Source organism: Pituophis catenifer, unplaced genomic scaffold, assembly GCF_029215685.1.
Source record: "Pituophis catenifer annectens isolate HBS135680 unplaced genomic scaffold, rPitCat1.0.hap2 SCAF_3, whole genome shotgun sequence".
Lineage (NCBI taxonomy): Eukaryota > Metazoa > Chordata > Lepidosauria > Squamata > Colubridae > Pituophis > Pituophis catenifer.
This window is the reverse complement of record NW_027256883.1, coordinates 22,693,330-22,718,490: the sequence shown is the minus strand read 5'-3', so window position 1 is coordinate 22,718,490 and position 25,161 is coordinate 22,693,330. Positions and strand designations below refer to the sequence as shown.

General features: G+C 40.9%; 1 protein-coding gene across 2 annotated transcripts in view; it reads right to left on the bottom strand.

Moving 5' to 3' along the window:
• Positions 1-25,161, bottom strand: part of SYBU (syntabulin) — a 59,958-nt gene that overhangs the window by 17,490 nt on the left and 17,307 nt on the right. Inside the window, exons 1-2 of one of the 2 annotated variants that reach the window (XM_070940374.1) lie at positions 20,334-20,504; positions 8,390-8,590 (exon numbers count right to left, since the gene is read on the bottom strand). In XM_070940374.1, the coding sequence (XP_070796475.1) occupies positions 8,390-8,590; positions 20,334-20,355 (223 nt within the window). In that variant the 5' untranslated portion in view covers positions 20,356-20,504. Of the gene's footprint in view, positions 1-8,389; positions 8,591-20,333; positions 20,505-25,161 lie in introns of those variants that run through there. The other variant, XM_070940372.1, reaches the window with a different exon arrangement.

The following is a 25,161-nucleotide window of genomic DNA, read 5'->3' as shown; positions in this document are numbered from 1 at the left end:
CATTTCTGCGCCCGATTTCCAGAGGTAGCTTCAAAAAAATACAAAGACGAGACCTTACACAGAAGATAATTTAAACAACGTTGGCCTCTTTTGCTTACATTTGGGATTATGTATTTACTCAAGGTTTCCAGAATGGCTGGACGGGGGGGGGGGGGGGGGCAAACTCTTCACAAAAAGAAAAGCCTGTGAGATTCTCTTGTAAAGGGATGTGTAATTTATGTATTCTGTGGAACATAGTTTTATCCTGGTGTCTCCATGGAGACAGATCACTTAGTAACCCCTCACATCAGAGTAACTGGTAAGCAAACCTAGCCAGTACCATAGCAACCGACTCTACTAAAAAGTAGCCTATCAGCAATGGAGTATTCTCATGAGTAGCAGTTGCATCCCATTATTATGCTCTGCAGGCTAGCTTCATCAAAAAGTCCACATTTCCTTTGACGAAGGTGCTAGAGAAGACAAGGGATAGAACAAGTCAAAAGAACCCAGACCAATAGGAAAAGGCTGCCTGTTAGGAGCAAATTAATCTATTTTATTTGTTCTCTGTGCAACTGGTGATTAGTGGCTGCAGCAATGTGCTGGAAGAAATACAAATAAAATAAGGGTTTTTAAAAAACCATCTATAATGTATATGAAGCTGTGATGTTTGTTTGGCCCTCTGAAGGTCTTGAATTCCCTAGATTTAAGAGCACGTCTACTGAAAGGGTAAAAAATACTTATAATTCCAATATAGAGACTGTTATCAATTCTGCCCTACCTATTTAACTTATATGCAGAGCACATCATGAGAAAAGCAGGGCTAGATGAATCAAAAATTGGAATTAAGATTGCCGGGAGAAATATCAACAACCTCAGATATGCAGATGATGGCAGAAAGTGAAGAGGAACTAAAGAGCCTCTTGACGCGGGTGAAGAAGGAGAGTGCAAAAGTTGGCTTGAAACTCAACATTAAGAAAACTAAGATCATGGCATCTGTCCCTCTCAATTCCTGGCAAATAGATGGGGAAGAAATGGAGGTAGTGACAGATTTTATTTTCCTGGGCTCCAAGATCACCGCAGGTGGGAACTACAGCCAAGAAATTAAAAATTGCTCGCTCCTGGGGTGGAAACCTATGGCAAATCTAGACAGCATGCTAAAAAGCAGAGACATCACCCTGCCAACAAAAGTGTGTATAGTCAAAGCCATGGTTTTCCCAGTTGCAATGTATGGCTGTGAAAGTTGGACCATTAGAAAGGCTGAGTGCTGAAGAATTGAAGCCTTTGAACTATGGTCCTGGAGAAGACTCCTGCGAGTCCCTTGGACTGCAAGGCGATCAAACCAGTCAGTCCTAGAGATCAACCCTGACTGCTCTTTAGAAGGCCAGTTCCTGAAGATGAAACTCAAACACTTTGGCCACCTGATGAGAAGGAAGGACTCACTGGAGAAGAGCCTAATGCTGGGAAAGATTGAGGGCAATGAAAAACGGGACGACAGAGAATGAGGTGGCTGGATGGAGTCACTGAAGCAGTAGGAGTGAGCTTAAACGGACTCCAGAGGATGGTAGAGGACAGGAAGACCTGGAGAAACATTGTCCATGGGGTCGCGATGGGTCGGACACGACTTTGCAACTAACAACAACAATCAGTTCTGTCCTCCCTCTGCTTGTCAATCACCTACTTAGAAAAGGACACAATGTAATGAGAAGCACAAAAAAACAAACCAAAAAAAAAAAAAACACCCCAATATCATAAGCCTAAAGACAGATTATTTTAGAGCTGAATGTTCAACTGTTTTGGCTTAAAAGCTGCATTTGGCCTTTAAATGCAGTAAAGTTTATTTGCTTGGATGAAAGTTAAAATACAATTAAGATTACTATTCCTTAGTCAAGTATTAAATATATTTTCTCTTTTAGCATTTTGAAAATTCTTATTTGGCAGCACTGTTTGGAAGTCTCTTGAGGAAACCCCACAGCTTTAGGGCATTGCAGGTCCTGAGGTTTCTGTAGGCCACGCCTCAAGAAATTTGTGTACAAAATAATGACCGAATTATTTCCTTGCTATAAGCTTTTGAACAAAAGGCAAAAGGAGCGGGCAAGAATAGCAACCCACAAAAAGGAAAAAAAAGAAGAAAGGACATTAATTTAATGAGATATCATAAACAAATACAGGTGGTCCTTGTTTAAGGACTACTTGTTCAGTGAGTATTCAAACTTGCAACTACACTGAGTGATAGTTACGACCAGCCACCACAGTCATCTCAGCAACCCACGATCACATGATCAAAATTTGAGACTTTCCCTGCTGGCTTCCCACAAGCAAAATCACTGGGGAAACTGGCAGGAAACCAGAAGTAGTGAACATGTGAGAAAAATCTCAAAAGAAGCAATGGCCAACCCTTCCTTTTTTTTTTTTTTTTTTTTGGCACAGGGCTTATAAGTACAGTGTTTCTCAACCTTGACAACTTTAAGATATGTGGATGTCAATCCTCAAAATTCCCCAGCCAGCCATGCTGTATTCTGGGGGGTTGAAATCCACATGTGGGGAATTCTGGAGGGTTGAAGTCCACATATCTTAAAGTTGCTAATGTTGAGAAACACTGCTATAGTATGCCAGCTCCACTCCCTGCCTGAGCTAGAAAGTCTCCAGGGAGGAGAGAAGAACTGGCAGGCTGTGCAGTCTGTGCTAGACAAAGGAAGTGGTTTATGACCAGTGGTGAAATCCAAATTTTTTTACTACCGGTTCTGTGGGCATGGCTTGGTGGGTGTGGTGTGGCTTGGTAGGCGTGGTGTAGCTTGGTGGGCGTGGCTTGGTGGGCATGGCAGGGGAAGGATACTGCAAATCTCCATTCCTTCCCCACTCCTGGGGGGAGGGTATTGCAAAATCTCCATTCCCACCCCACTCTGGGGACAGCCGGAGGTGGTATTTGCCAGTTCTCTGAACTACTCAAAATTTCTGCTACCGGTTCTCCGAACTGCTCAAAATTTCCGCTACCGGTTCTCCAGAACCTGTCAGAACCTGCTGGATTTCACCCCTGCTTATGACCCTCTCTGCCAGCTTCTCTGTTGATATTCTGAGGAAAGATTGCAAATGGCAGACACATGATTTCACAGGGCTTGGCAACTCATTGCAAGTACAAGAGGGTTTCCAAAAGCCCAGATTCCAATCACATGCCTATGTGAGCACTATGATAATTTTGAGCATTGGTCGTAAATCCTTTCATTCAGCACCATCATAATTTCTAAGGGTTGCTGAATGAATGGTCATAAGTTGAGGACTACCTGAAAAAGAAATAGTGGCAAGAGCCTCTCTAACCTTCACTGAATATACAGCGAACAGTGAAAGAGAGCTGACCACCTCTCTGTATAATGTATAAATAATGTATAAATATTTGCTGGCTGGAAACGATCTAAAAGTTGACCCAAACTCTGTCAAGGACCTAGGAGTACTCACTTCAAAAGATCTAAGTCCCAGAGCTCACTGTAACATCATTGCAAAAAAGGCATTAAGAGTTGTCAATCTCATTTTACGAAGTTTTCTGTCTGGTAACGCTATACTTCAAACTAGGGCATATACAACCTTTGCCAGACCTATACTTGAATACTGTTCACCTGCCTGGAATCCTCACTGTATTTCAGACATCAATACATTAGAGAGGGTCCAGAGGTATTTTACTAGAAGAGTACTCAAATCTTCTGCTTGAAATAAAATTCTCTAAACCACCAGGCTTGATATTTTAGGTCTGGATAGTCTCGAACTACGCCGTCTACATTCCAACCTATGCTTAGTTCATAAGATTATTTACCACAAAGTCCTACCTGTAAATGAGTACTTTAATTTCAACTGTAATTACCTAAGGGCTATCAACAGATTCAAACTCAATGTAATTTGCTCTAATCTTGATTGTAGGAAATATGACTTCTGCAATAGAGGAGTAAATGTCTGGAACAATTTACTTGATCCTGTTGTTGGTCTCTCTAATCCCCATATCTTTTACCTTAAACTGTCTACCGTGGACCTTTCATGTTTCTTAAGAGGTCCATAAGGGGGCGTGCATAAGCGCACCAGCGTGCCTACCGTCCCTGTCCTATTGTTCCCATTTATATGTAATCATTCTATGTGTTTATGGCTATGTTTTGCCTATTTATATCCTTTTATTTGTGCCAATTTTTTTCATGGGTCCATGTCTATGTCTATACTGTTACTTGTTTCCTTGTACTTGTTGATAAATAGATAGATAGATAGATAGATAGATAGATAGATAGATAGATAGATTCCATGATCAAATTATTTTTATTGTCACAAAGTTTTTTTCCAACGTTTCATGAGAATTTGCCTCCCTGTATCTCAAACACATTACAGCTAGTCTTCGCTTAGTGATGGCTTGTTTAGAAACCATTTGCAGTTATGAATGGTGATGAAAAAATAACTTTGTAGTCAGTCCTTGCCTTTATATCCTTTGTTGAAGACAGACCATAAATATAGCAATAGCACTTAGACTTGTATAGTGCTTTACAGTATAGTGCTGTACAGCCCTCTCTAAATAGTATACAGAGTCAGCATATTGCCCCTAACAATCTGGGTCCTCATTTTACCGACCCTGGAAGGATGAGTCAACCTTCAGCCAGTCAAGATTGAACTCTTGGCTGTGAGCAGAGTTAGCCTGCAATACTGCATTCTACCCACTTAGCCACCATCGTTCTTATACATTCACAGTTTTACTTAAGGATTGCTTTGCTTAATGATCAAGTACCATATTTTTTGGAGTATAAGAAGTTCCAGACTATAAGACGCACTTACCTTTTTTGGGGAGAAAAACAAGAAAAAAAACTGCCTCTGCCTCCCAGCAATTTGTCTCCTTGCAGCAAACAGCAAACAGCCTGTTTCATTTTCATTTTTAGCACAGTCTGATTAGCACAAGAAAAAAAAATCTGCCTCTGCCTCCCACCAATTTGCCTCCTTGGAGCAAACAGCCCGTTTCAGCTTCAGTACAGCCTGATTAGCACAAGCAGGTGATTGTTGGTTGGACCGGCCTCCCGAAGATCAGCTGTTTCAGGCTGCAGGGATTGCCATAGCCTATTCCCGCCTCCGTGCATCCCATTTTCCGGGGGGCCAGTGAGTGGGCAGGCTACATTCAGTATATAAGATGCACCCAACTTTTCACCCTCTTTTAGGGGGGGAAATAGTATGTCTTATAATCCAAAAAATACGGTAGCTGGTCTCAATTATGGTCACTAAATGAGAGCCACCTGTATTTGAAACCTAGTGAATTGAATGAAATTTAGCTGCTTTATTTATATACTTCTGTGGAAGTAACTTTAACATCAATAACTTGAGCAGTGCCTTAAACATTGCCTTCTGTTTCCTTCCTGACATGGGCTTATACACTCCACAAAGCTGGAATCAGTGATAGAAAAATATGGATAAAAGATGTCTGATCACACATCTGGATTTTATTTTATTCTACATGTGATTATTCAAAACAGTTAACTGAAAAATAAGTAGACATGAAAATGGGTGAACATTTCTCGATAACAGCTTAACCAGGAAATGAAAGCTATCTTTGAAATCTTCAATTAAGAATGAACAATGCAGGATTTTAGTAGGTGTGCTGCAAAGCTATTATCCCCAAACAGTCAATTATTCCCCATGACAAGCCCTCTATTCAACTGAGCACATTCTGTATTTAAGCAACAAACATTATTCGTACCAGCTTGCTGATCTCTGCAGCTGAGAACAAAAAGCAGCAATTCAAGCACAATTTTTAAAATGTCAATTTCTGCAATTTTTTTTGCAGAATATTTCCCCAATAATAGAATGGGATGCTCTTGAATAAGTATCAAGTCTACCATAGCATCCTATAGACTGTAAACTCTTTCTGCAAATAAATGATCACAATTCTAACTTTAAAAGGTGCCATGATTATTTAATCGGTCTAAAAGTGGTTAATAGTCTTTCACATTCAGAGGCACATTCGGTTTCAGTTCATTTGAAACTTCCAGTCTGCAGCTGTATTTGCTGGTATCTTAACAAAACATTTTGGATTGGTTGGATTCACCTTATTTAGAATAAAACCCCATATCTCATCAATTTCAACAGATCTACCCCAGGAATGACTAAATATGGCTTTAATCAGGTCAAAAGACTATGATGTTATGAAATTAAATTCATTGGGAATTACTGCAGAAAAAACAATTACTACCAACCTGCCTTCCATTGAGGACCTGTATACTGCATGAGTCAAAAAGAGGGCTGTGAAAATATTTACAGACCCCTCGCATCATAAACTGGACATAAACTGTTTCAACTCCTACCCTCAAAACGACGCTATAGAGCACTGCACACCAGAACAACTAGACACAAGAACAGTTTTTCCCCGAACGCCATCACTCTGCTAAACAAATAATTCCCTCAACACTGTCAAACTAGTTACTAAGTCTGCATTACTATTAATCTTCTCATCGTTCCTATCACCCATCTCCTCCCACTTATGACTGTATGACTGTAACCTTGTTGCTGGTATCCTTAAGATTTATATTGACTTGTTTCCCTATGACTATCATTAAGTGTTGTATCTTATGATTCTTGACGAATGTATCTTTTCTTTTATGTACACCGAGAGCATATGCACCAAGACAAATTCCTTGTCCAATCACACTTGGCCAATAAAGAATTCTGTTCTGTTCTGTTCTGTTCTGTTCTGTTCTGTTCTATTCTATTCTATTCTATTCTATTCTATTCTATTCTATTCTATTCTATTCTATTCTGAAGATATACACAGAATTGTGCTGCAAATGATAAAGTGGTAGGATAATTACTTAATACATATGCATTGCACAGTATTGTATTTTTCCCACTAGTTTTGTCATCAGAGATCTTCTGATGTTAATTTATAGTGAAGACATTTGTCTGAATTCTGTCTGGCAATTCATAGGGTTCACCTCATCAGAAACTATCCATATTAATCAGTTGAGTTCAGACACTCACCCAATGAGACAAAAAGTGTGTTTACTGCTTGCAAAAAAGCAACAAGAGTGCTACATGTATTGCAGGTGGGAGGATATCTTATAGAACAGTCAGAATGATACTTCATCCATGTCCCATGTCCTTTTTTGAGGAATACAGGATATGGACTGTCTGTAGGACCTCTCAAGATGTTTGGACTGGATAGCCAGAATTAACCTCGGTAAGGCAGTGCCTGATGTAACCTGGTAGCATTCCATTATGGATCTTAATGATCAGCATTCCAAATTTCACCCAGAAGCTTGTGAATAACCTCAAAGTTGGTTTTATCCGATATTGGTTGGATTTCATCAGTTTATCTGGCCACTGTATTCTGGACCATTTGTAGTTGTCAAATAATCTTCAAAGGATATTGACATGGAGCACATGAGTCTAAATACCTGGAGACTGAGATATGAATTACAGACACCAAGGCTGTAATCTGGGTTCAGGTAGGGTGGCCTAGCAGCTAAAGTTGAGCAAAGATCTCTTGACCATCACTTTCTTTTGCTGTTGTGATACCAAGAGGTATTATATATTAAGGTAAAGGTTCCCCTCGCACATGTGCTAGTCGTTCCTGACTCTAGGGGGCAGTGCTCATCTCTGTTTCAAAGCTGAAGAGCCAGCGCTGTCCAAAGATGTCTCCGTGGTCATGTGGCCGGCATAACTAAACGCCAAAGGTGCACAGAATGCTGTTCCTTCCCACCAAAGGTGGTCCCTATTTCTCTACTTGCATTTTTTACGTGCTTTTGAACGGCTAGGTTGGCAGAAGCTGGGACAAGTAACGGGAGCTTACTCCGTTACGCGGCACTATGGATTCGAACCACTGAACTGCTGACCTTTCGATTGACAAGCTCAGCATCTTAGTCGCTGAACCACCTCGTCCCTTTATATATTACCACCCCCATAAATTCCATAAAAAGCCTGAACTAGTGTAGGAGAGTTGTTAGAATCTAGATGAGATGAAAGAAGCTCAAACTAAATCTTACCAAGGCCAGTTTGTTTTTTATCAATGAACAATCAATGATCGGTAATCAACCTCATTTAAACCTTACCTCGTATTAAGAATAGATTTCAAGCATTGCCTTTTTGCTACCCAGTTTCTGCTTTTAAAAAACATCACCGTTCATAATACAACATGCATGCTTCATTCTGTATGTCATTTCCAAGTAGATCTTTGTTTAAAAAGAATACTTCAAACAAATTTAAAGAAGAACACCAAAGTACACCATGAAAGCCAAAGGCTCTTTCTAAATGATAAAGATCCACAAGATTACAAATACGTATACATGCAGACTCTCTATTGGATTTGCTGTCAATGAATTTTATGGCTATAGTTCAATAAAGTTTATCTTGCAAGGAGAAAAAAAAATACGTTTTTTTCAAAAAATAAAAATTAAGTAGTTCTTACCTGGCTTTATGAGGTTTGTCTTTGCTTCCTTTTTATATCGAGCCGGCTGATGAGTTCCATCTGCCACTGTTCCTGAATTAAATTTCTTTCTGGCATAGTCTCCCCCATCACTGCCTGTACAGAAAGTGATTGGACTGTTTCCCGTATCTGGTGGAGTCTTAACTGGAGATACTGATTGGCTACTGGGGCAACCTGTGTCATCTGAAAACAAGAGAGGGGCAAAAGTTACTTGCTGGGTATCTCTCTCTTCCTTCTCCTCCACTCTCCCAGCTTCACTCTGTAAAGGCATTCTGTAAAGCAATGAAGCATGCAGCCCTGGCTGAAGTTGAATGCCTTTTTCTTTTCAGTGGAACATTGCTGTGTCACCATCTGATAAGCATCTTTTTAATCCCCAGAGCAGTAGCTTCTAGTTCACCCATGTTTGAACTCTGCTCTCCAACACAGAGGGACAAAAAAATGAAGTTCCCGTCAGCAGTGAATGTCCGGCAAAGGGGGTTCATTTCCCACCTCACTCATTCAAAACAGGGTGTCAGGGTTCCGATGGATGCCCTAATTAAATCATGAGCCTTGAGCCAAACTTCAAAAGAAATCCAGTTTTTTTGTTAAGAGCTTCATGTCGGCATGTCCCCCATTGAAGCCAGCTCTGACTCTATATAATTTACAATCCCAATCATGACCCTGTTTCTCTCTCCCCCACCCCAAAGTGTGTCATTAGTTACATTCCCCAATGGAGCAATTTCATGGGTTGTAGAAATCACTCCCCTCCGACAGCTGTGAGTAACCCTGGGATACAGCCTTGAGAGAGATAAGTGTAGAATGTGCATCTGTCTTTGGCTGCCATCCCGTTACATTGGTTTCCTATCCCCCTTGCTTATGGCAACTCGAGAGTAGGCCAGGGATGCTTTGTGAGTTGACAGGGGGATGGAGATAGGAAAGGGAAATAGGTGTCTAGGTTCATGCCATCCAAGGACTTCTCAAAGTCCTTGGATGGCATCTTCGAGACCGCCTGCTGCTACCGACAGCCTCCCATCGACCTGTGCGCTCCTACAGAGAGGGCCTCCTCGAGGTGCCATCAGCCAAACAATGTAGGCTGGTGACCCCCAGAGGGAGGGCCTTCTCTGTGGGGGCACCTACCCTCTGGAATCAGCTGCCCCCAGAGATAAGGAGAATCCAAGACCTTGGTGCCTTCCGCCGTGCCCTTAAAACCTTCTTTTTCCAGCAAGCCGGGCTGGCCTAACACTTTTTTTAAATGTTTTTAATTGTTTGTTATTGTTTTTAATCATGGGGCCAAATTTATATATATCTTTTTAATTGTATTTTAATGTTTGTAATTTATGTTTTTACTTGGCTGTTCACCACCCTGAGTCCTCAGGGAGAAGGGCAGTATACAAATTTAAAAATAAATAAATAAATAAATAAATAAATAAATAAATAAATAAATAAATAAATAAATAAAGAAAGAAAGAAAGAAAGAAAGAAAGAAAGAAAGAAAGAAAGAAAGAAAGAAAGAACCAGTTCCTGGCTTCATGCACTGTGTACAACCAACGATGTGGGAAAACACACAGGGAATGCCACAAAAACAAGCTGAAAGTTTAAAAAGCCTTGCAAGATCTAAGGACCACTGATACGGTTGCTGACAGTATGGCCAAACTGAGTAATAAATTAGAACTCTTTATTGGCCAAGTGTGATTGGACACACAAGGAATTTGTCTCCAGTCCAGTGCATAAGCTCTCAGTAGACATACAAGCAATAAGTGTTAAATCACGATCATAGTCATCGTAATGGAGCAGGTGTTACACACAAAGTACTTCAGATAGTCCTCGACTTACAACCATTTGTTTAGTGACCGCTCAAAGTTACAACAGCCCTAAAAAGTTATTTATCACCATTTTTCACACTTACAAATGTTGCAGCATCCCCATGGTCACCTGATCAAAATTCAACTGACTTGGCAACTTGCCATGTCCAAGAGTCACGTGATCATCTTCTGCAACTTTCTGACTAGCATCTGAATTTTGATGCTTATCAGTGGGGAAACCAGATTCCCTTAACAACCGTATTACAAACTTAACAACTGCAGTGACTCACTTAACAGTTGTGGCAAGGAAGGTCATAAAATGGGGCAAAGTCCACTTAACACTGTCTTGCTTAGCAACAGAAATTTTGACCTCAACTGTGGTCATAAGTCGAGGACTCCTTGTACATTAGCAAAGGAAGAATATCTGAAGCCTACAAGCCAGTGGTGGGTTGCCCCTGGTTCGCACTGGTTCTATAGAACTGGTAGTAAAACCGGCGGGAGGCTCCGCCCACTGATCCCGACATCATCAAAATGCTTCTACGCATGTGTGGGCGGCCCTGTTGCGAACCAGTAGTAAAGGTAAGTAGAACCCATCCCTGCTACAAGCATATTTTCCATGTTTCTCTTTCAGAGAAGAAAAGTCTCCCTTTATCCCACGAGGGGAGAGCAGGTGGTTTTCAAAAGATCTAAAACAACCAAGATGGAAGCTACTTTTTGTTTTTGTTTTTTAAAAATATACTTTATTAGTTTTGTAATTAAAAACATCAAATCTCTACTAAAATCAGAAGTGCAGTGTTTGTACATATTTACAAGATATACATCAGGTATATTTCACATTTAAATTGAAAGAGATAAGCATACCCTGACATCATGATTTTATCCTATTATTTAACCATTCGTACCACTTTCCCCATATTACATGGTGTTTTGATTTCTCGTCATTATTTAGCTCGTTAGTTAGTTTTGACATTTCTGCGCACTCTAAAATTTTATTTATTAAAATTTCCTCTGGTGGTATGGTTTTATCTTTCCAAAATTTCGCGTAAACTAATCTGGCCGCTGTTGTAATATGAATTATAAGTTGGATTTTATCTTTAGTAAGCCCATTCCTAATTATTCCCAAAAGAAATATTTCAGGGGATAGATCTAATTCCTCATCAATTATTTCCCGTAACCAAATTCGAATTCTAGACCAAAACCTTTTTGTCATTGAACAGGTCCACCACATATGATAGAAGGTGCCAACCTCCTTACCACACTTCCAACAAGTTGCTGAAGCATTAGGAAACATCTTCGCTAGTCTGGCTGGCGCTAGGTGCCACCTATGGAGCATCTTATAGTGGTTTTCCCTATATGTTGCAGCTTTAGTCATTTTATAATTTCTATTCCAGGCCTCTTCCCAATCGTTAAAATTTAAGCTATATCCAATGTTTTTTTCCCAGATATTTAACTGGTTTCTAGCTATATCTTCTGCCCTGTCCTTGTCTAATAAAAGGTTATATGTTTTTGCTAACATTTTCTTTTCCACCCCCAACAAAATTTTGTCTAAATTTCCATGCTTTGCTTCTATGCCATATTGATCCCTATCCTTCTGGTACCTTGAATTTATCTGTAAATAATTCCACCAGTCTAGGTTAAAGCCTTGATCTCTCAGTGTGTCCAGGGGTTTGAGGTTCCCGTTTTCATCTAATAAATCCTTATATGTGCCAAATTTTGTAATGTCTCTTCTATTTGGGGAGGTCAGGGCCTCCATAATAGAAAGCCAGTTTGGTACTTTGGTGTAGAACCGCTGCCTAATTACCTCCCACGTTTGTATAAGGGTCTCCCTTACTTTATGTTTGTGATTTTTTGATTGCATACACAAACTTGCCTGGCAAAATTCTAGTCAAAGTAAACAGAGAAGGGATTGGTCAAACATCAATTTTAAAACAACAACAAATGATCCGAAACCAAAGAAACAGGAGAGGTAAATTGAGCAAACATGAATGTCTTCTATCAATGCTAAGCATGTACAGCTTGTTTCTCATGTACAAGAGTGGCTAACCTTGGCCTCTCAGAAAGTGCCCATCACATTGTCGTGACATTCTACACACGTGATCCCAGCAGAAGTGGTATTCAGCCAGTTCAGACCGGTTCAGGCGAACTGGTAGCGCAAATCACGGGTGGGCCTGCGCCGCCCCAGCTCTATGCTGCCCTATTTAGGCATGTTTTTGAGGCCGGGCGCATGTGCGAAAGGCACGTACATGAGCAAAGCGCATATGTGGAAGGCCGGGTGCATGTGCGGAAGGCAGGCGCATGGGGTGAACTGGTAGTAACAAAATGTGAAACTGTTGTGGCCCATCAGTGGCCTGTGCGGATTGTAGCTGATTCTGACAGCGAGAAAGCTGGTGTGGTGTTGCTCCAGCAGCCTGTGCAGCTGGCACTCGAGTCAGACAATGAGGAGGCTGGAGAAGATGTGGTGCCAGAGGCAGGGATTCAGCCAGGGCCTTCAGAACCTCCAGAAACTCCTTTAAGTGAAGAGGACGAAGAGGAAGAGCCTCTTCTCGATGCACGGGTGCACAGAGTGGCCAAAAGGCAGGAGTGGCTCCTCAGGAGGAGGTCTCCTCAAGAGTAAGGCTTGGGGCTAATTGGCCACTCCCTTAGCCTATTTAAGGGGGAACGCCGACTGAAGCAATTTGTAGGGAACAATTTTAGTTCACTCTATTTTGCGTCTGGATTCTCTGCAAATTGCTTCTGGGCTTTCTGCCAACCTTAGTAAGATTGTGATTACTTTACCTTTGGTTTCTTGTAGGCTGTTAAGAAAGTTTATTAACAGCCTTTGTTTTGAAAAAGACTGAGTTATTTTAGTAAATTAAGTTTTGTACAAACTTTGTGTGTGCTGTGTTCTTTGGGATCCGTAGCTGGGGCAGAACAGAAACCCACTGCTGGATCCCAGGTCCTCTATGCCAACAGCCCCTAACTTTTTTTGCTACCAGGGACTGGTTCTGTGGAGAGGTTTTTCCATGGACTGGAGGGGGCATGGTTTCACATACTGCCTGTATCCCACGGATGGGGCTTCGCTTGTTTGCGTGGCCTGGTTGCTGGCTGGTCCACGGACCAGGGATTATGGACCCTGGTCTATGCTGAAAGGAAAGGAGAATGCACAAAGCATCCTTTTTGCCTCCAAGTCGGGTTTCTCAACTTTGGCAGCTTTAGGATCCGTGAACTTCAACTCCCAGTATTCCCTAGCCAGTGTACCCTAATCAGGGAATTCTGGGAGTAGAAGTCCATGCACTTTAAAGTCGCCAAGGTTGAGAAACATTGCACCAATCAAAGCAATTCCATATCTTTGCATTTTGAAGCTGGTAGCTACAACAAATCTCCATGCTTTTCTTTTTAAAAAAACACAGTTAAACCAGTGGTGAAATTTTACTACCGGTTCTGTGGGTGTGGCTTGGTGGGCATAGTGTGGCTTGGTGGGATGGCTTGGTGGGTGTGGCAGGGGAAGGATACTGGAAAATCTCCATTCCCACCCCACTCTGGGGCCAGCCAGAGGTGGTATTTGCAGGTTCTCTGAACTACTCAAAATTTCCGCTACCGGTTCTCCAAACTGCTCAAAATTTCCGCTACTGGTTCTCCAGAACCTGTCAGAACCTGCTGGATTTCACCCCTAAATTAAACCCTCATAGATTCACCTTCTCACTCTGAAATACTGCTTACAAGAGTTACTTACATTACTTACCGCTTTGCTGATTTTCCTCAATTCTTTAAGATTCAGTTATCTGTACCACTATCATTGCCACAGTCACTAATCTTCCATATCCTTATCATTGCCTAATTCTTTAAAATACTTGTGGCACCCAGTACATGCATTGAGATGAATATGAGAAAACATTTCCACACGATCAGAGACTATGCTTTATTAGGTAAGTTGCAGTATCAAGAAGTCAGGTTGAAAAGGAAAAAAAAAACCCACAAGGATGAAGTTCCTTACAAGGAATGTAAAGCCTCTTTCACTTTTCCAATTTGGAGTCCTATTAATTCAAAAAGAAACATCTTAAAATGGTTATAGGCAGGACTCTTCGAATTACACAGAAGATTATGTTCTCCACAGGGGAGAATCAGGGCTCTTCAAACTTGGCAACTTTGAAACTTGCGGACTTCAACTCCCAGAATTCTGATTTTTCTACAAGTCTTAAAAGTTGGCTAGTTTGAAAATCCTGGTTTTAATCAATAGACGATTTACACATTTGTTGAATCTATACTGGAATTCAATTTACAAGGAGTGAAATGCTTAGACGCTTTTAAAAAGTTACCCTGACTGGGCTAAGTGGCTAGAATTTTGGGATACCTTTCCAATTGGCTTTTCCCAGATGAATACTTGAAACCTGAAGGATGGTAGGTGTAAGGATCCGACTCCTGATAAGGCAGCTATTACTATGAATTCTAAAAGCCTAAAAATGTCTAGAATGGGAGAAAATCAACAATATGACTCCATCAATATGTAGCAGATCCTGTTTACCCTTCGATCGCTTTCTCAGCTCAGTTATAACATATTGAGAGCTTCTTATTTTGCAGCAGAAGGAATGGACAGACCTATGCATTATTATATTAATGGGTCAGTTTGCTCTCAGGCCAGAGGTGTTCATTCAGCAGGTTCTGACCAGTTCTGGAGAACCGATAGCGGAAATTTTGAGTAGTTCGGAGAACCAGTAAATACCACCTCTGACTGGCCCCGCCCCCATCTATTCTCTGTCTCCCGAGTGCCAGCTGATCAGAAAGAAATGGCGATTTTGCAGTAACCTTCCCCTGGAGTGGGGAGGGAATGGAGATTTTACAGTATCCTTCCCCTGCCACGCCCACCAAGCCACGCCCACAGAACTGGTAGTAATTTTTTTTGAATCCCACCACTGTCTCAGGCCCTTTGCTTTCATCCTTGTCAAGTCTATCTCTTAACACCTCCATAAGCCCAAACACAGCCAATCTCCCTCCCTCCCTGCCTCCCTCCCTCCCTCCTTCCTTCCTTCCTTCCTTCCTTCCTTCCTTCCTTCCTTCCTTCTTCCCATTTTAATAGCTCACATCTAGGCCATTGTGGAAAACATAGATAATGGTGACAAGGAGACCTGACAGCAACGATATAGGAAAGCTTTCATCTGAATAAAAGGGGTATTCCAAGCAACCTTTAATAGGTCTTCTTAATCCTGGATCCAGCCCTGATTTCTATTATAACTAAAACTGCTTCAGTTCTGCAGCTTTCATGGACATCAAGCTGCTTATCATAGGAACAAAGCGATCTTGGCATGGAAAATCATTCTTCACTTGGCTCATGTTATTAGTGACCTTTATACATACCAATAACTCAGCAGGCTTTTGAATTCAAGCTACGGACAATCCAAGGGTCTGTTGCATACAATCCCTCTTTACCAATCACCGTATTGTTATTTTTATCAAACTATATAATGGATACCAGGCTGGAGTATAACACTCTTTCTCTCTCTCTCCCCTCCAAATATTCACAGAGAAAACATACATCAGTATAGTCATGTTCCCTCTTCCACTCTGCCAGAGGACATTTTTTCCTCCCTGTACATTAGTATCAGATGAGCATTTGATCACTATGTCTCCTGCAGGATCAAAATTTTCACCATTACCAAAACAGCAGCTGCACAACTCCCAGCACTGTCGATCACTCAGGTCAAAGTCATTCTGTGACTTAGACAGAGGTTACACTGCTGTACATCAAAATGCCAATTGCAGGAAGGCTAATGCCTTTTCATTTCTTTTCTGGTCCCCATCATCCAGGACTGCTGGTGGATTAGTAACTATTGTCCACAACTCCTCCCTTCGCAGGTACATCTCCATCTTCACATTCCAGGAGAGGTAGTTTGTCTCATTCAGCCGAGACACCAAAACACTTCCTCCTATTACGCCAACGGAGGCCATGCTGCCTGCTTTCTTTCACTAGCCACTAACCACTATCAAACCATGTTGCACAACATCTCTGGCTCTGGTGCAAGCTCCCACTGGGTTTCTCCTCTCTCTAGTCACTCTGGCCTTCTCTTTGGACTGGGCCCATAACCTGTCAGAGTATTTACAGCATGACTACTATTTTGAGACAACCCAGGAGCAAAATACAGGACACAGAGCAGGGATGAAATTCAAAATTCTTCCCTACCGGTTCTGTGGGCATGGCAGGGGAAGGATACTGCAAAATCTCCATTCCCACCCCGCTCCAGGGGAAGGTTATTGCAAAATCTCCATTCTCACCCCACTCTGGGGCCAGCCAGAGGTGGTATTTGCCAGTTCTCCAAACTATTCAAAATTTCTGCTACCGGTTTTCCAGAACCTGTTAGAATCTGGTGGATTTCACCCCTGACACAGAGGTTTTGTCATTACAAACAGTGGTTTATATACAAGACTTCTATATACAGACATACACGTGGTAGGCACATACCAGGCAAGCAATCAACCTTCAACTCTACATGGAGAGTTACAATACAGATAGAACACGAGGAGGAGAGAGATACACAAGGAGAGAGATACACAATGAGCCTCCCATATATATAACCCTGCTGTCTCATCCTCTGTCTTAAAGCGGCAATAACCCTGCTGACTAATCCTCAGTTCATCATCCTGGTCCACAGCCTTACAGCGGCTGGTCAGCTTTAAATCTGCATTACACTGATAGGTAGGTAGGTCATCTTTGGGTATAAAAGGACTGATTTATCTTTCTGGACAGAAAGTAAGTCTGAATTTCCCTGTGAATCTCTGGATGGTTTCAAAAGATTGAAATAGTATCAACAGATTACCAATTTCTCTTAATTATATTACTGAAATGAAAGAAAACTGGATATCATCAAAAACAATTCTGAAATTCCATCATTTCCAGTTAATCATCCTCCAGATTCTAGGAGGAAATAAAAGTTCCAACAAAACCATCATAGTTTGTCTAACTGAACAACTATCAGAATATTACGATTGGAGATACCTTCTGCATGAAGGTCTGTCAGCTTCAGAATTATTTTAAAATAGATACACCTTAGCAATAGCACTTAGGCTTATATACAGCTTCACAGTGCTTTGTAGCTCTCTCTAAGCAGTTTATAGAGTCAGTATATTGCCCCCAACAAGCTGGGTCCTCATTTTACTGATCTCGGAAGGATGGAAGATTGAGTCAACCTTGAGCCTGGTGAGATTTGAACTGCTAAATTGCAGGCAGACAGCAGTCAGCGGAAGTAGCCTGCAGTACTGCACTCTAACTACTGCACCACTGTGGTTCAGAGAGAATAGCACCTTTTAAAATGTACAGAGATATTGCCTCTAGTTCACTTTCTCTGAAATTTGATACCCCCTTGAAATATCTGGAGTCACATCTTTAATATTTAGGAAGATCATTAATTTAATTCTTTTCTCTTGATAAAACCGAAAGAACCTTCACCTTATTTTCTATACTTTTAGATTATGCTTGTGCTAATATTAAGAAATGTTTTATATTATTACACTGTATTAGGAAATACTAATTATTCTGTTTTTTTGTTGGCAATATTGGTGATATTGTAGATTATTTTAAATCACCGGTACTGCTACTACCAAGTAGGCAGAGATGATACACGGGTCTCCTTACTTAACCTTTCCCTTAAAACGAAGATCTTCTGCATTTCAATAATTATAATAATTATTATTTCCATACACAGAAGTTAACACATACTTATTTTACGTAAACCTTCTTACTTCTCTACCTTCCAAATATATTTTTGATATTTTGATCCTTTAACTTTCAGCACAACTTTTTCAAGGAAGTTAGCCCGAATAATATTAACTGGATTAAAATTATTAAACGAGCTTGATAGCTGAGTAGAGTTTTGAACTCGGTTTACATATTGCTGATTTGACATTTCTATTTATGGCACCACCTTGATTGTACCACATTGATACAGGATATCTGTAATTTTATTTTTTTAAAAAAATTATTATTTGCACAAATTAACATATTAAAATCATGTCCATATAGATGGAACCCCTGCCCCTAAACACAGTGATGCTAGTTTGCTGAAAGCTAGACTTTGTTCTTATTCTGCATAACCAAATTTTATGATGCAAAATTGTGATAAGCTATTGTTGGAAGAAATATCCCGGTCTAGTTCCAAGCTGGGCACTGGAGACAAAATGGAGGCTGGAGGCTGATTGGAAAGAGGGTCCATTTATTGATGATGCAGAACCACATGGGTGGTTCTGAACAGCTGACCACATGGAGTTGAGAGTGGGGGGTATTTATACCTTCTCTTGGGCTTTGCACTTGAACTTCCTGTTCCTGTGCAAGAACATGTATTCTATTGGGGGTTATGTAGGGGTCATAGCTGGCTTTCTAGGTTGTCTGAGCTAAGTTTGGTTGACGTTTGGACTGCTGATGCAATGAAGGGGCGTTGGGCAATTCCTATTGTGGCTGAAGGCTAATCCTACCTTTGTTGGATCTTGGGTGAGGGTATTTGCTTAAGAATAAAGCTATCTATCTGTTTATATCTTAAGTGCTGATATCTGCTGTGGGCTATTAAGGAGGGTGGGGGATGCTTTCCAAGAGCATGTTTCTCCCTTTAGGGAAATATACTATTCTGCCTTTTTAATATTTCCTAAAATATTTCATACTTCTAGGACAGTGGTGGGTGCGGGTGCTAACTTTCTACACTATTTAAGAATTTAAAATGCTACCAGCCTCTATAAAAACACTTCAGCAAAAATATGAATCCTGATCAATTTTTTTTATAGCATTGGATTCAGGCCTATATAGGTAGTCCTTAACTTACAACTAATTTGTTTAGCGATCATTCAAAGTTACGAGGGCAATGAAAAAAGTGACTTACAAACTGGTCCTCACACTTACAATCATCGCAGGATTCCCTGTAGTCGCATGATCAAAATTTGGGTGCTTGGCAACGGGCATCTATTCCTGATGGTTGCAGTGTCCCTAGGGACATGTGATCGCCATTTGCAACCTTCCCGACAAGCCAAGTCAATAGGACGAACTGGATTCACTTAACAACTGTGTGATTCACTTAACAACTGCAGTGATTTACTTAACAACCGTGGCAAAAAGAGTTGAGAATTGGATGCAGCTCGCTCAACAACTGCCTTGCTTGGCAATGAAAATTCCCTGTGGTTGTAATTTGAAGACTACCTTTAGTTATCCATTAAAAATATTTTTTGGTGGGCCAGGGTCGGAGGTGAGAATGAAGTCACCCAATCCAGTGGTGGGATTCAGCCAGTTCGCACCACTTCGGGAGAACCGGTTGTTAACTTTCTGAGCAGTTTAGCAAACTGGTCGTTGGAAGAAATCATTAGGGCAGAGAACCGGTTGTTAAATTACTTGAATCCCACCACTGACCCAATCCATAACACAAAAAATTCCTACGTAAAAAGTCTGTTGAATTGTAAGAGCAAATTTGTTTATGTTCCAAGAAGTAGAAGACCATCTTTGTTCCACTACTGTTTAGAAGCTAAATCAATATAATGTGGTTTTGATCAACCACAGGCTGCTCAAACAGCAGACTCTTCAAAAGTTGTGAGTTTTTTAAGTGCAGGGTAAATGAACACCTGGCAAGACGAGGGACTAGCAGATGTCTTGTATTGGTAAAGGACTGGACATTTGAAATCCAAGTTCTGAAATAAATATGGCTTCAGCTTCAGTTTCAATCCTCTTGTCAAATGAAGACTATGTTTATACTGACCATTAAACCAAAAAGAAAGAAAATTGACTGAACTGAAATCCATTCATATGTAGTGGATGGACTGGACAGGTAGATATAGAGACTGCTTAGGCATTCAAAGAAAGTTTGCTAAAAGACATGCAGTAAAACGCAATAACAACCGATTAATAATTTTACTTAGCAATTAGCCAACCCCTTTTGAATACACGTGCAGTTGGAAATATAATTTTTAACAGCCCCATAATAAAGACAATCATTAATGGAAACTGCAGATCATTAAAAAAAGGGGGGAGGGGGAATAATAACATCAGCAAAAATGTGTTTTCCTTAAAGCTACTGAGTTTATGATCAAGATAAAATCTAAAATCAGCCATCACAACTTACAGCTCACTGAGCAGCATCTCTTACCTTCACGAAGACATTTGGCACAAACGAAAATGTTCTTTACCCCAATGCAAAGCTTACCATTATTTGCCAAGATCTCCATTCAAAAGCTCTTGTGACCAGCTTACATCCCTCTTGCCGCAGCGCCTTCACACTTTCACCTTCCTAAGTGACTGCCCAATAAATCATGATGAGCAGTTGGCTGCCCCCACGGGTTGACTCTCGAGTGATTCTTGAAAACTTTCCCTCCCACACCTCTAAGTTAAGCGGCCAGATCTTACCACTTGCCCCCCCCCGACTTGCTAACACGCACTATCTCAAAATGGAGAATGACTTATCTCTAGAAGCTTCGAAATGACAATGACGAAATTATGAAGTCACAAGTGGGAACGAAAGGAAATGTAACCAGAGATAACTTTGTCCTTCAGAGTAACGCCGGCTAACCGTACCACCATAAGTTTTGCAGAAAAATCAGACGAGAAAGGGAAGCAGAAGACTGGGGGATGACAGCATGTCATGAACTTAACAGGATCACTTCCCGCTTCCCAGTTTTATTTGCTTGATCATAGCATACTTTACTTTTTTTTTTTTTACAAGAAAGGAAAGAAGAAATCTGCCAACTCGCAGCTCGTGCAACTTGGCAGCACATAATTTTGGACAGCACAGAATGTTTTCCCTCCTCCTTTTTTCCCCCCACCAAGCCGTCAGTTACAAACCGTTCCTAACTAGTATCTGCTCTAACATGGTTGGTGGCTGTGGCATAATAAAGCATTTAAATTAACGTCTTAGCAAAACAAGCCTTTCCACATCCTCAATTCTCATGGAATGAAAGACATGCTATTATCTTCTCCACTCCCATTCCTCTGATGTCAAGATTTCAAGATAATAAACAGAGACAATCCTGGTCTTGTCCGCTGATGGGTTTACAGAAAATCAGTTCCTACATCCTTAACTCTCAAACTAAGTTGTGATAAAATGTATACAGGTATTTCTTGACTTACAGTCATGGTTAGCAACCGTTAGAAGTTACAACAGCACTGAAAAAAGTGACTTATGACCAGTGGTGGGATTCAAAATTTTTTACTACAGGTTCTGTGGGCGTGGCATGGCTTGGTAGGCATGGCTTGGTGGGTGTGATCAGCTGAGATTCGGGAGACTTGGGAGGCAGAGAATAGAAGGGGGTGGGGTCAGTCAGAATTGGTATTTACTGGTTCTCCGAACTACTCAAAATTTTCGCTACTGGTTCTCCAGAACTGGTCAGAACCTGCTGAATGCCACCTCTGCTTATGACAGGTCCTCGCACTTACAATCCTTTCACTAGCATCCACATGGTCACAGAATCAAAATTTGGGCAGATGGCAATGGTATTTGACACAGCCGCAACATCCGAGGGTCATGTGATCGCCATCTCCAATCTCCCCAGCCAACTTCTGACAAACAAAGTCAATGGGGGGGAAACTGGATTCACTTAAGAGCTGTGTGATTCATCTAACAATTGCAGTGATTTACTTAACAAGAGTGGCAAAAGAGGTCGCAAAATCCCAGGTTGAGGCAGGATGAGTTAAAGGAAAATCACTCTGTTGAAATTTTTTTAAAAATAAACCAGCCTCATGTACACAGGGGCAGAAGCTTGGCTTATCTCAGAATTGCAAGAAATCTAATAAAGGAGAATATTTGTAGCTTTGGGTTGACATGAGGGGGTCCTTGGTGCTTTCTGAGCTTGCTTGTTTCCTTGCAGACCAGTGGTAAGTTTCAAATTTTTTACCTCCGGCTCTGTGGGTGTGGCTTGGTGGGCGTGGCATGGCTTGGTGGGCGTGGCAGGGGAAGGATACTGTAAAATCTCTATTCCCACCCCACTCCAGGGGAAGGATACTGCAAAATCCCCATTTCCTCCCGATCAGCTGGGACTTGGGAGGCAGAGAATAGATGGGGATGGGGTCAGTCAGAATTTTTACTACCGGTTCTCCAAACTACTCAGAATTTCCACTACCGGTTCTCCAGAACTGGTCAGAACCTGCTGAAACCCACCTCTGTTGCAGACATTTCATTACCCTAACTAGGTAATATCATCAGTGTTATGGTAGTAAGGAGTGCTGCTTGCTGTCAGTTTATATTCTGGTGACTTGCCTGCCCTGCCTGGGTGGGTGGAGGCAGTCTTTGAAATTCTTTGGTTGGGCTCTTTGGCAGTTTCTTGACTGGGGAATTGTTTACTTGATTTTTGGTCTGAAGTTAACCTTGGATTTAATCCATGCTGATCTGAGTGCTGATAACTGGAGAGATGCTGGAGTCTTTTTCTCTTTTGGGCTGGTTGCTTGTCTCTTTTACATAATCTATTGATGTTATTGTCTATGTATCTATTGATGGCTGATTTGTCAGAGTGCCAGGCTTCTAGAAAATTCCTTGGCATTTTTGAACTTGGCCTGATCTACCATAGGATTGTCACATTTTCCCAATTGAAACTATGGTTGAATCTGTCTATATGTTGTGAAATTAAAGAATTTTTGTCATGTTTTCTGACTGCAAGTTGGTGTTCATGAATCTGATTGAGCAGGATGCAATATTTGGTTTCATTGTTCTCCTCACGTGATTGTTAAAGGAAATAGAAAACAAAAACCGATACAAATTGGGTTTTGCCCCCCTCCAAAAGGAGGATGCCAAAGAGGGATTTCTATGTTGTGGCACCTCAGCTTTTGGATGGACTCCCTCTGATGAGCATGGATCTTCTCTAATTATTATTTTTTTTTTTGCTTTTTGATGATCCATCCCCCAAGATTTGAGGCCGTAGCTTCACAAAAGCTTTTGTTCCTAGTGCCTCTCTATCAGCATTACAATTATTGTTATGAGTTTTAACATACTATTTATCCCATTTGGGTTTTTTTTTAATCCTGCTTTTTGATAAACTCTATCATGGCAAGTCGGCCATACCTATTTTAAATAAAGTTCAGGGTTTGCCAAGAAGAAAAGAAACTCACTGGAACGAGGATTTTAGATTTTAGATTACAATTTTTAAGATCCATCTTTATTATTTTAAACTCAAAACTCAAAGCAGTCAATTTTTCTCCTATTTTTCCCACAACAGGTGGGTTCAGCTGTAAGAGATTGTTTTTTGACAGACAGTGGTCTTAAGTTTTTTTTATGCATCAATAAATATTTTCACTATACTTGATAAAAATATTAGCAGGCATAGTCAGTCTCCCTTCCTTAGCTTTGTTTTATGTCAGGCGGCCAGCAGCTACATCTAGTGAAGTGCTCTTCACCATTCAATTGTAAAGATAAATTATTACTGCTTTTTCCTATTTCTTGGTGACAAGATAAAACAATTCCCTTGAAGAAGTTTTTAAGAATGGAATGAAATAAGCCACCAGTCCTAAGTACACTGAAAGTGTGCCTTAATAAAAAAAAATCTCATTACACAACAGTGATCCGGCTTAAAGGAATTGGCTTCACGCTGCTTTAGCATTTGGGCTGGATCCTGTTTTCAACCCTCTGCCTTGATTCCTATGTGTAGAAAAGAAAACAGGTGACGGGGGCAGGAAGGATACATAATTGATAGGATGATTGATGAGCGAAACAGATGAAGACAGAAGTCAAGGTCACTGACTTGGCTTCCCAAGTAGGCACACAGGACACCGGCATGGGGGATAATCACTTATCAGAAGAGCTCATGCTACAAAAAAAAATCAGTCATCCAGGTGACAGGCAGAGGCTTAAAGGCTGAATTTATGTACAGTCTACCTCTAGAATATTCACTGGAAAACTTGCTAAATTAACAAGGTTTAGCCTCTAGCATTCACAAAATCGTAGCCCAGTGGCACATTCTTATCAATGACTTTTTTACTAGAAACATATGTTTGTGTTGCAGGTTTAAAACAATGAGATATACAAGAAATAAATTCACCCCTCAAAAAACCCTTGCTTTTTAAAAAGTCGATATTTAGATGACAAGATGAGAAGAATTCCTGAAATGGCTTTCTCCAGAATATGATTTCGATCACGTTCTGATCAAATCTATACGTGATTTACATTTGGGTGCTTGATAACTGATTCATATTTATGACGCTTGCAGTGTCCCGGGATCACATTATTGTCTTTTGTGACTTTTTGACAAGCAAAGTCAATGGGAAAGCCAGATTCACTTAACAACCGTGTTGCTAATTTAACAACTGCAGTGATTCACTTAAGAAATGTAGCAAGAAAAGTCACAAAATGGGGCAAAACTCACTTAACAATTTTTTCACTTAGCAACATAAATTTGTGGCTATAACATAAAATTGTGGCTATTAATCGAGAACTACCTGTATACCTTCCTCCTCCTATTTTCCTCACAGCAACAATGCTATGAGGTGGGTTGGTGTCAGGTACAAAAGATCTACACGTCCAATTAAACTGATTTATTGGTAAACTGCCTATCCACAGGAATCTTGTCAACAGCTACCATCCACTTGGAGTTAGATAAAGGCCAATGGGATTCAAGGGGAGTTGGAGTCAAGTAGTACTGCTTGAGACTATGTAGGGATTCTAGGCTGATCCCTCTTTTAACTCCGCCCCAGTTTCTACTACTCCTTTTCTTACGGTTGGATTGACAGAGACTGACTGGCTCCCAGATGGGTTTCATGGCTAAGGTGGGAGGTGGCTTGTTTGCTATATCCCATAATGCAGCTGCATGTTGTCTTCTGGAACCATTTGTGGTCTTTCTGCCCCAGAAAACTGCAACCAGGACTGGTGTTAACATCTTTTTTTTAATTGCTTGGGGATAAATCAATCCCTCCACAGGTTTATTTCAGCACTCATTATACATGAGCTCCAGAGGGTCAATGTCATTGTCCAGAGGATCATTGGTTGCCCTCTCTCCTCTTTGGAAGAGCTTTATAGCTCCTGCTGCCTTAAGAAAGTTCAAAAGATCCATCTT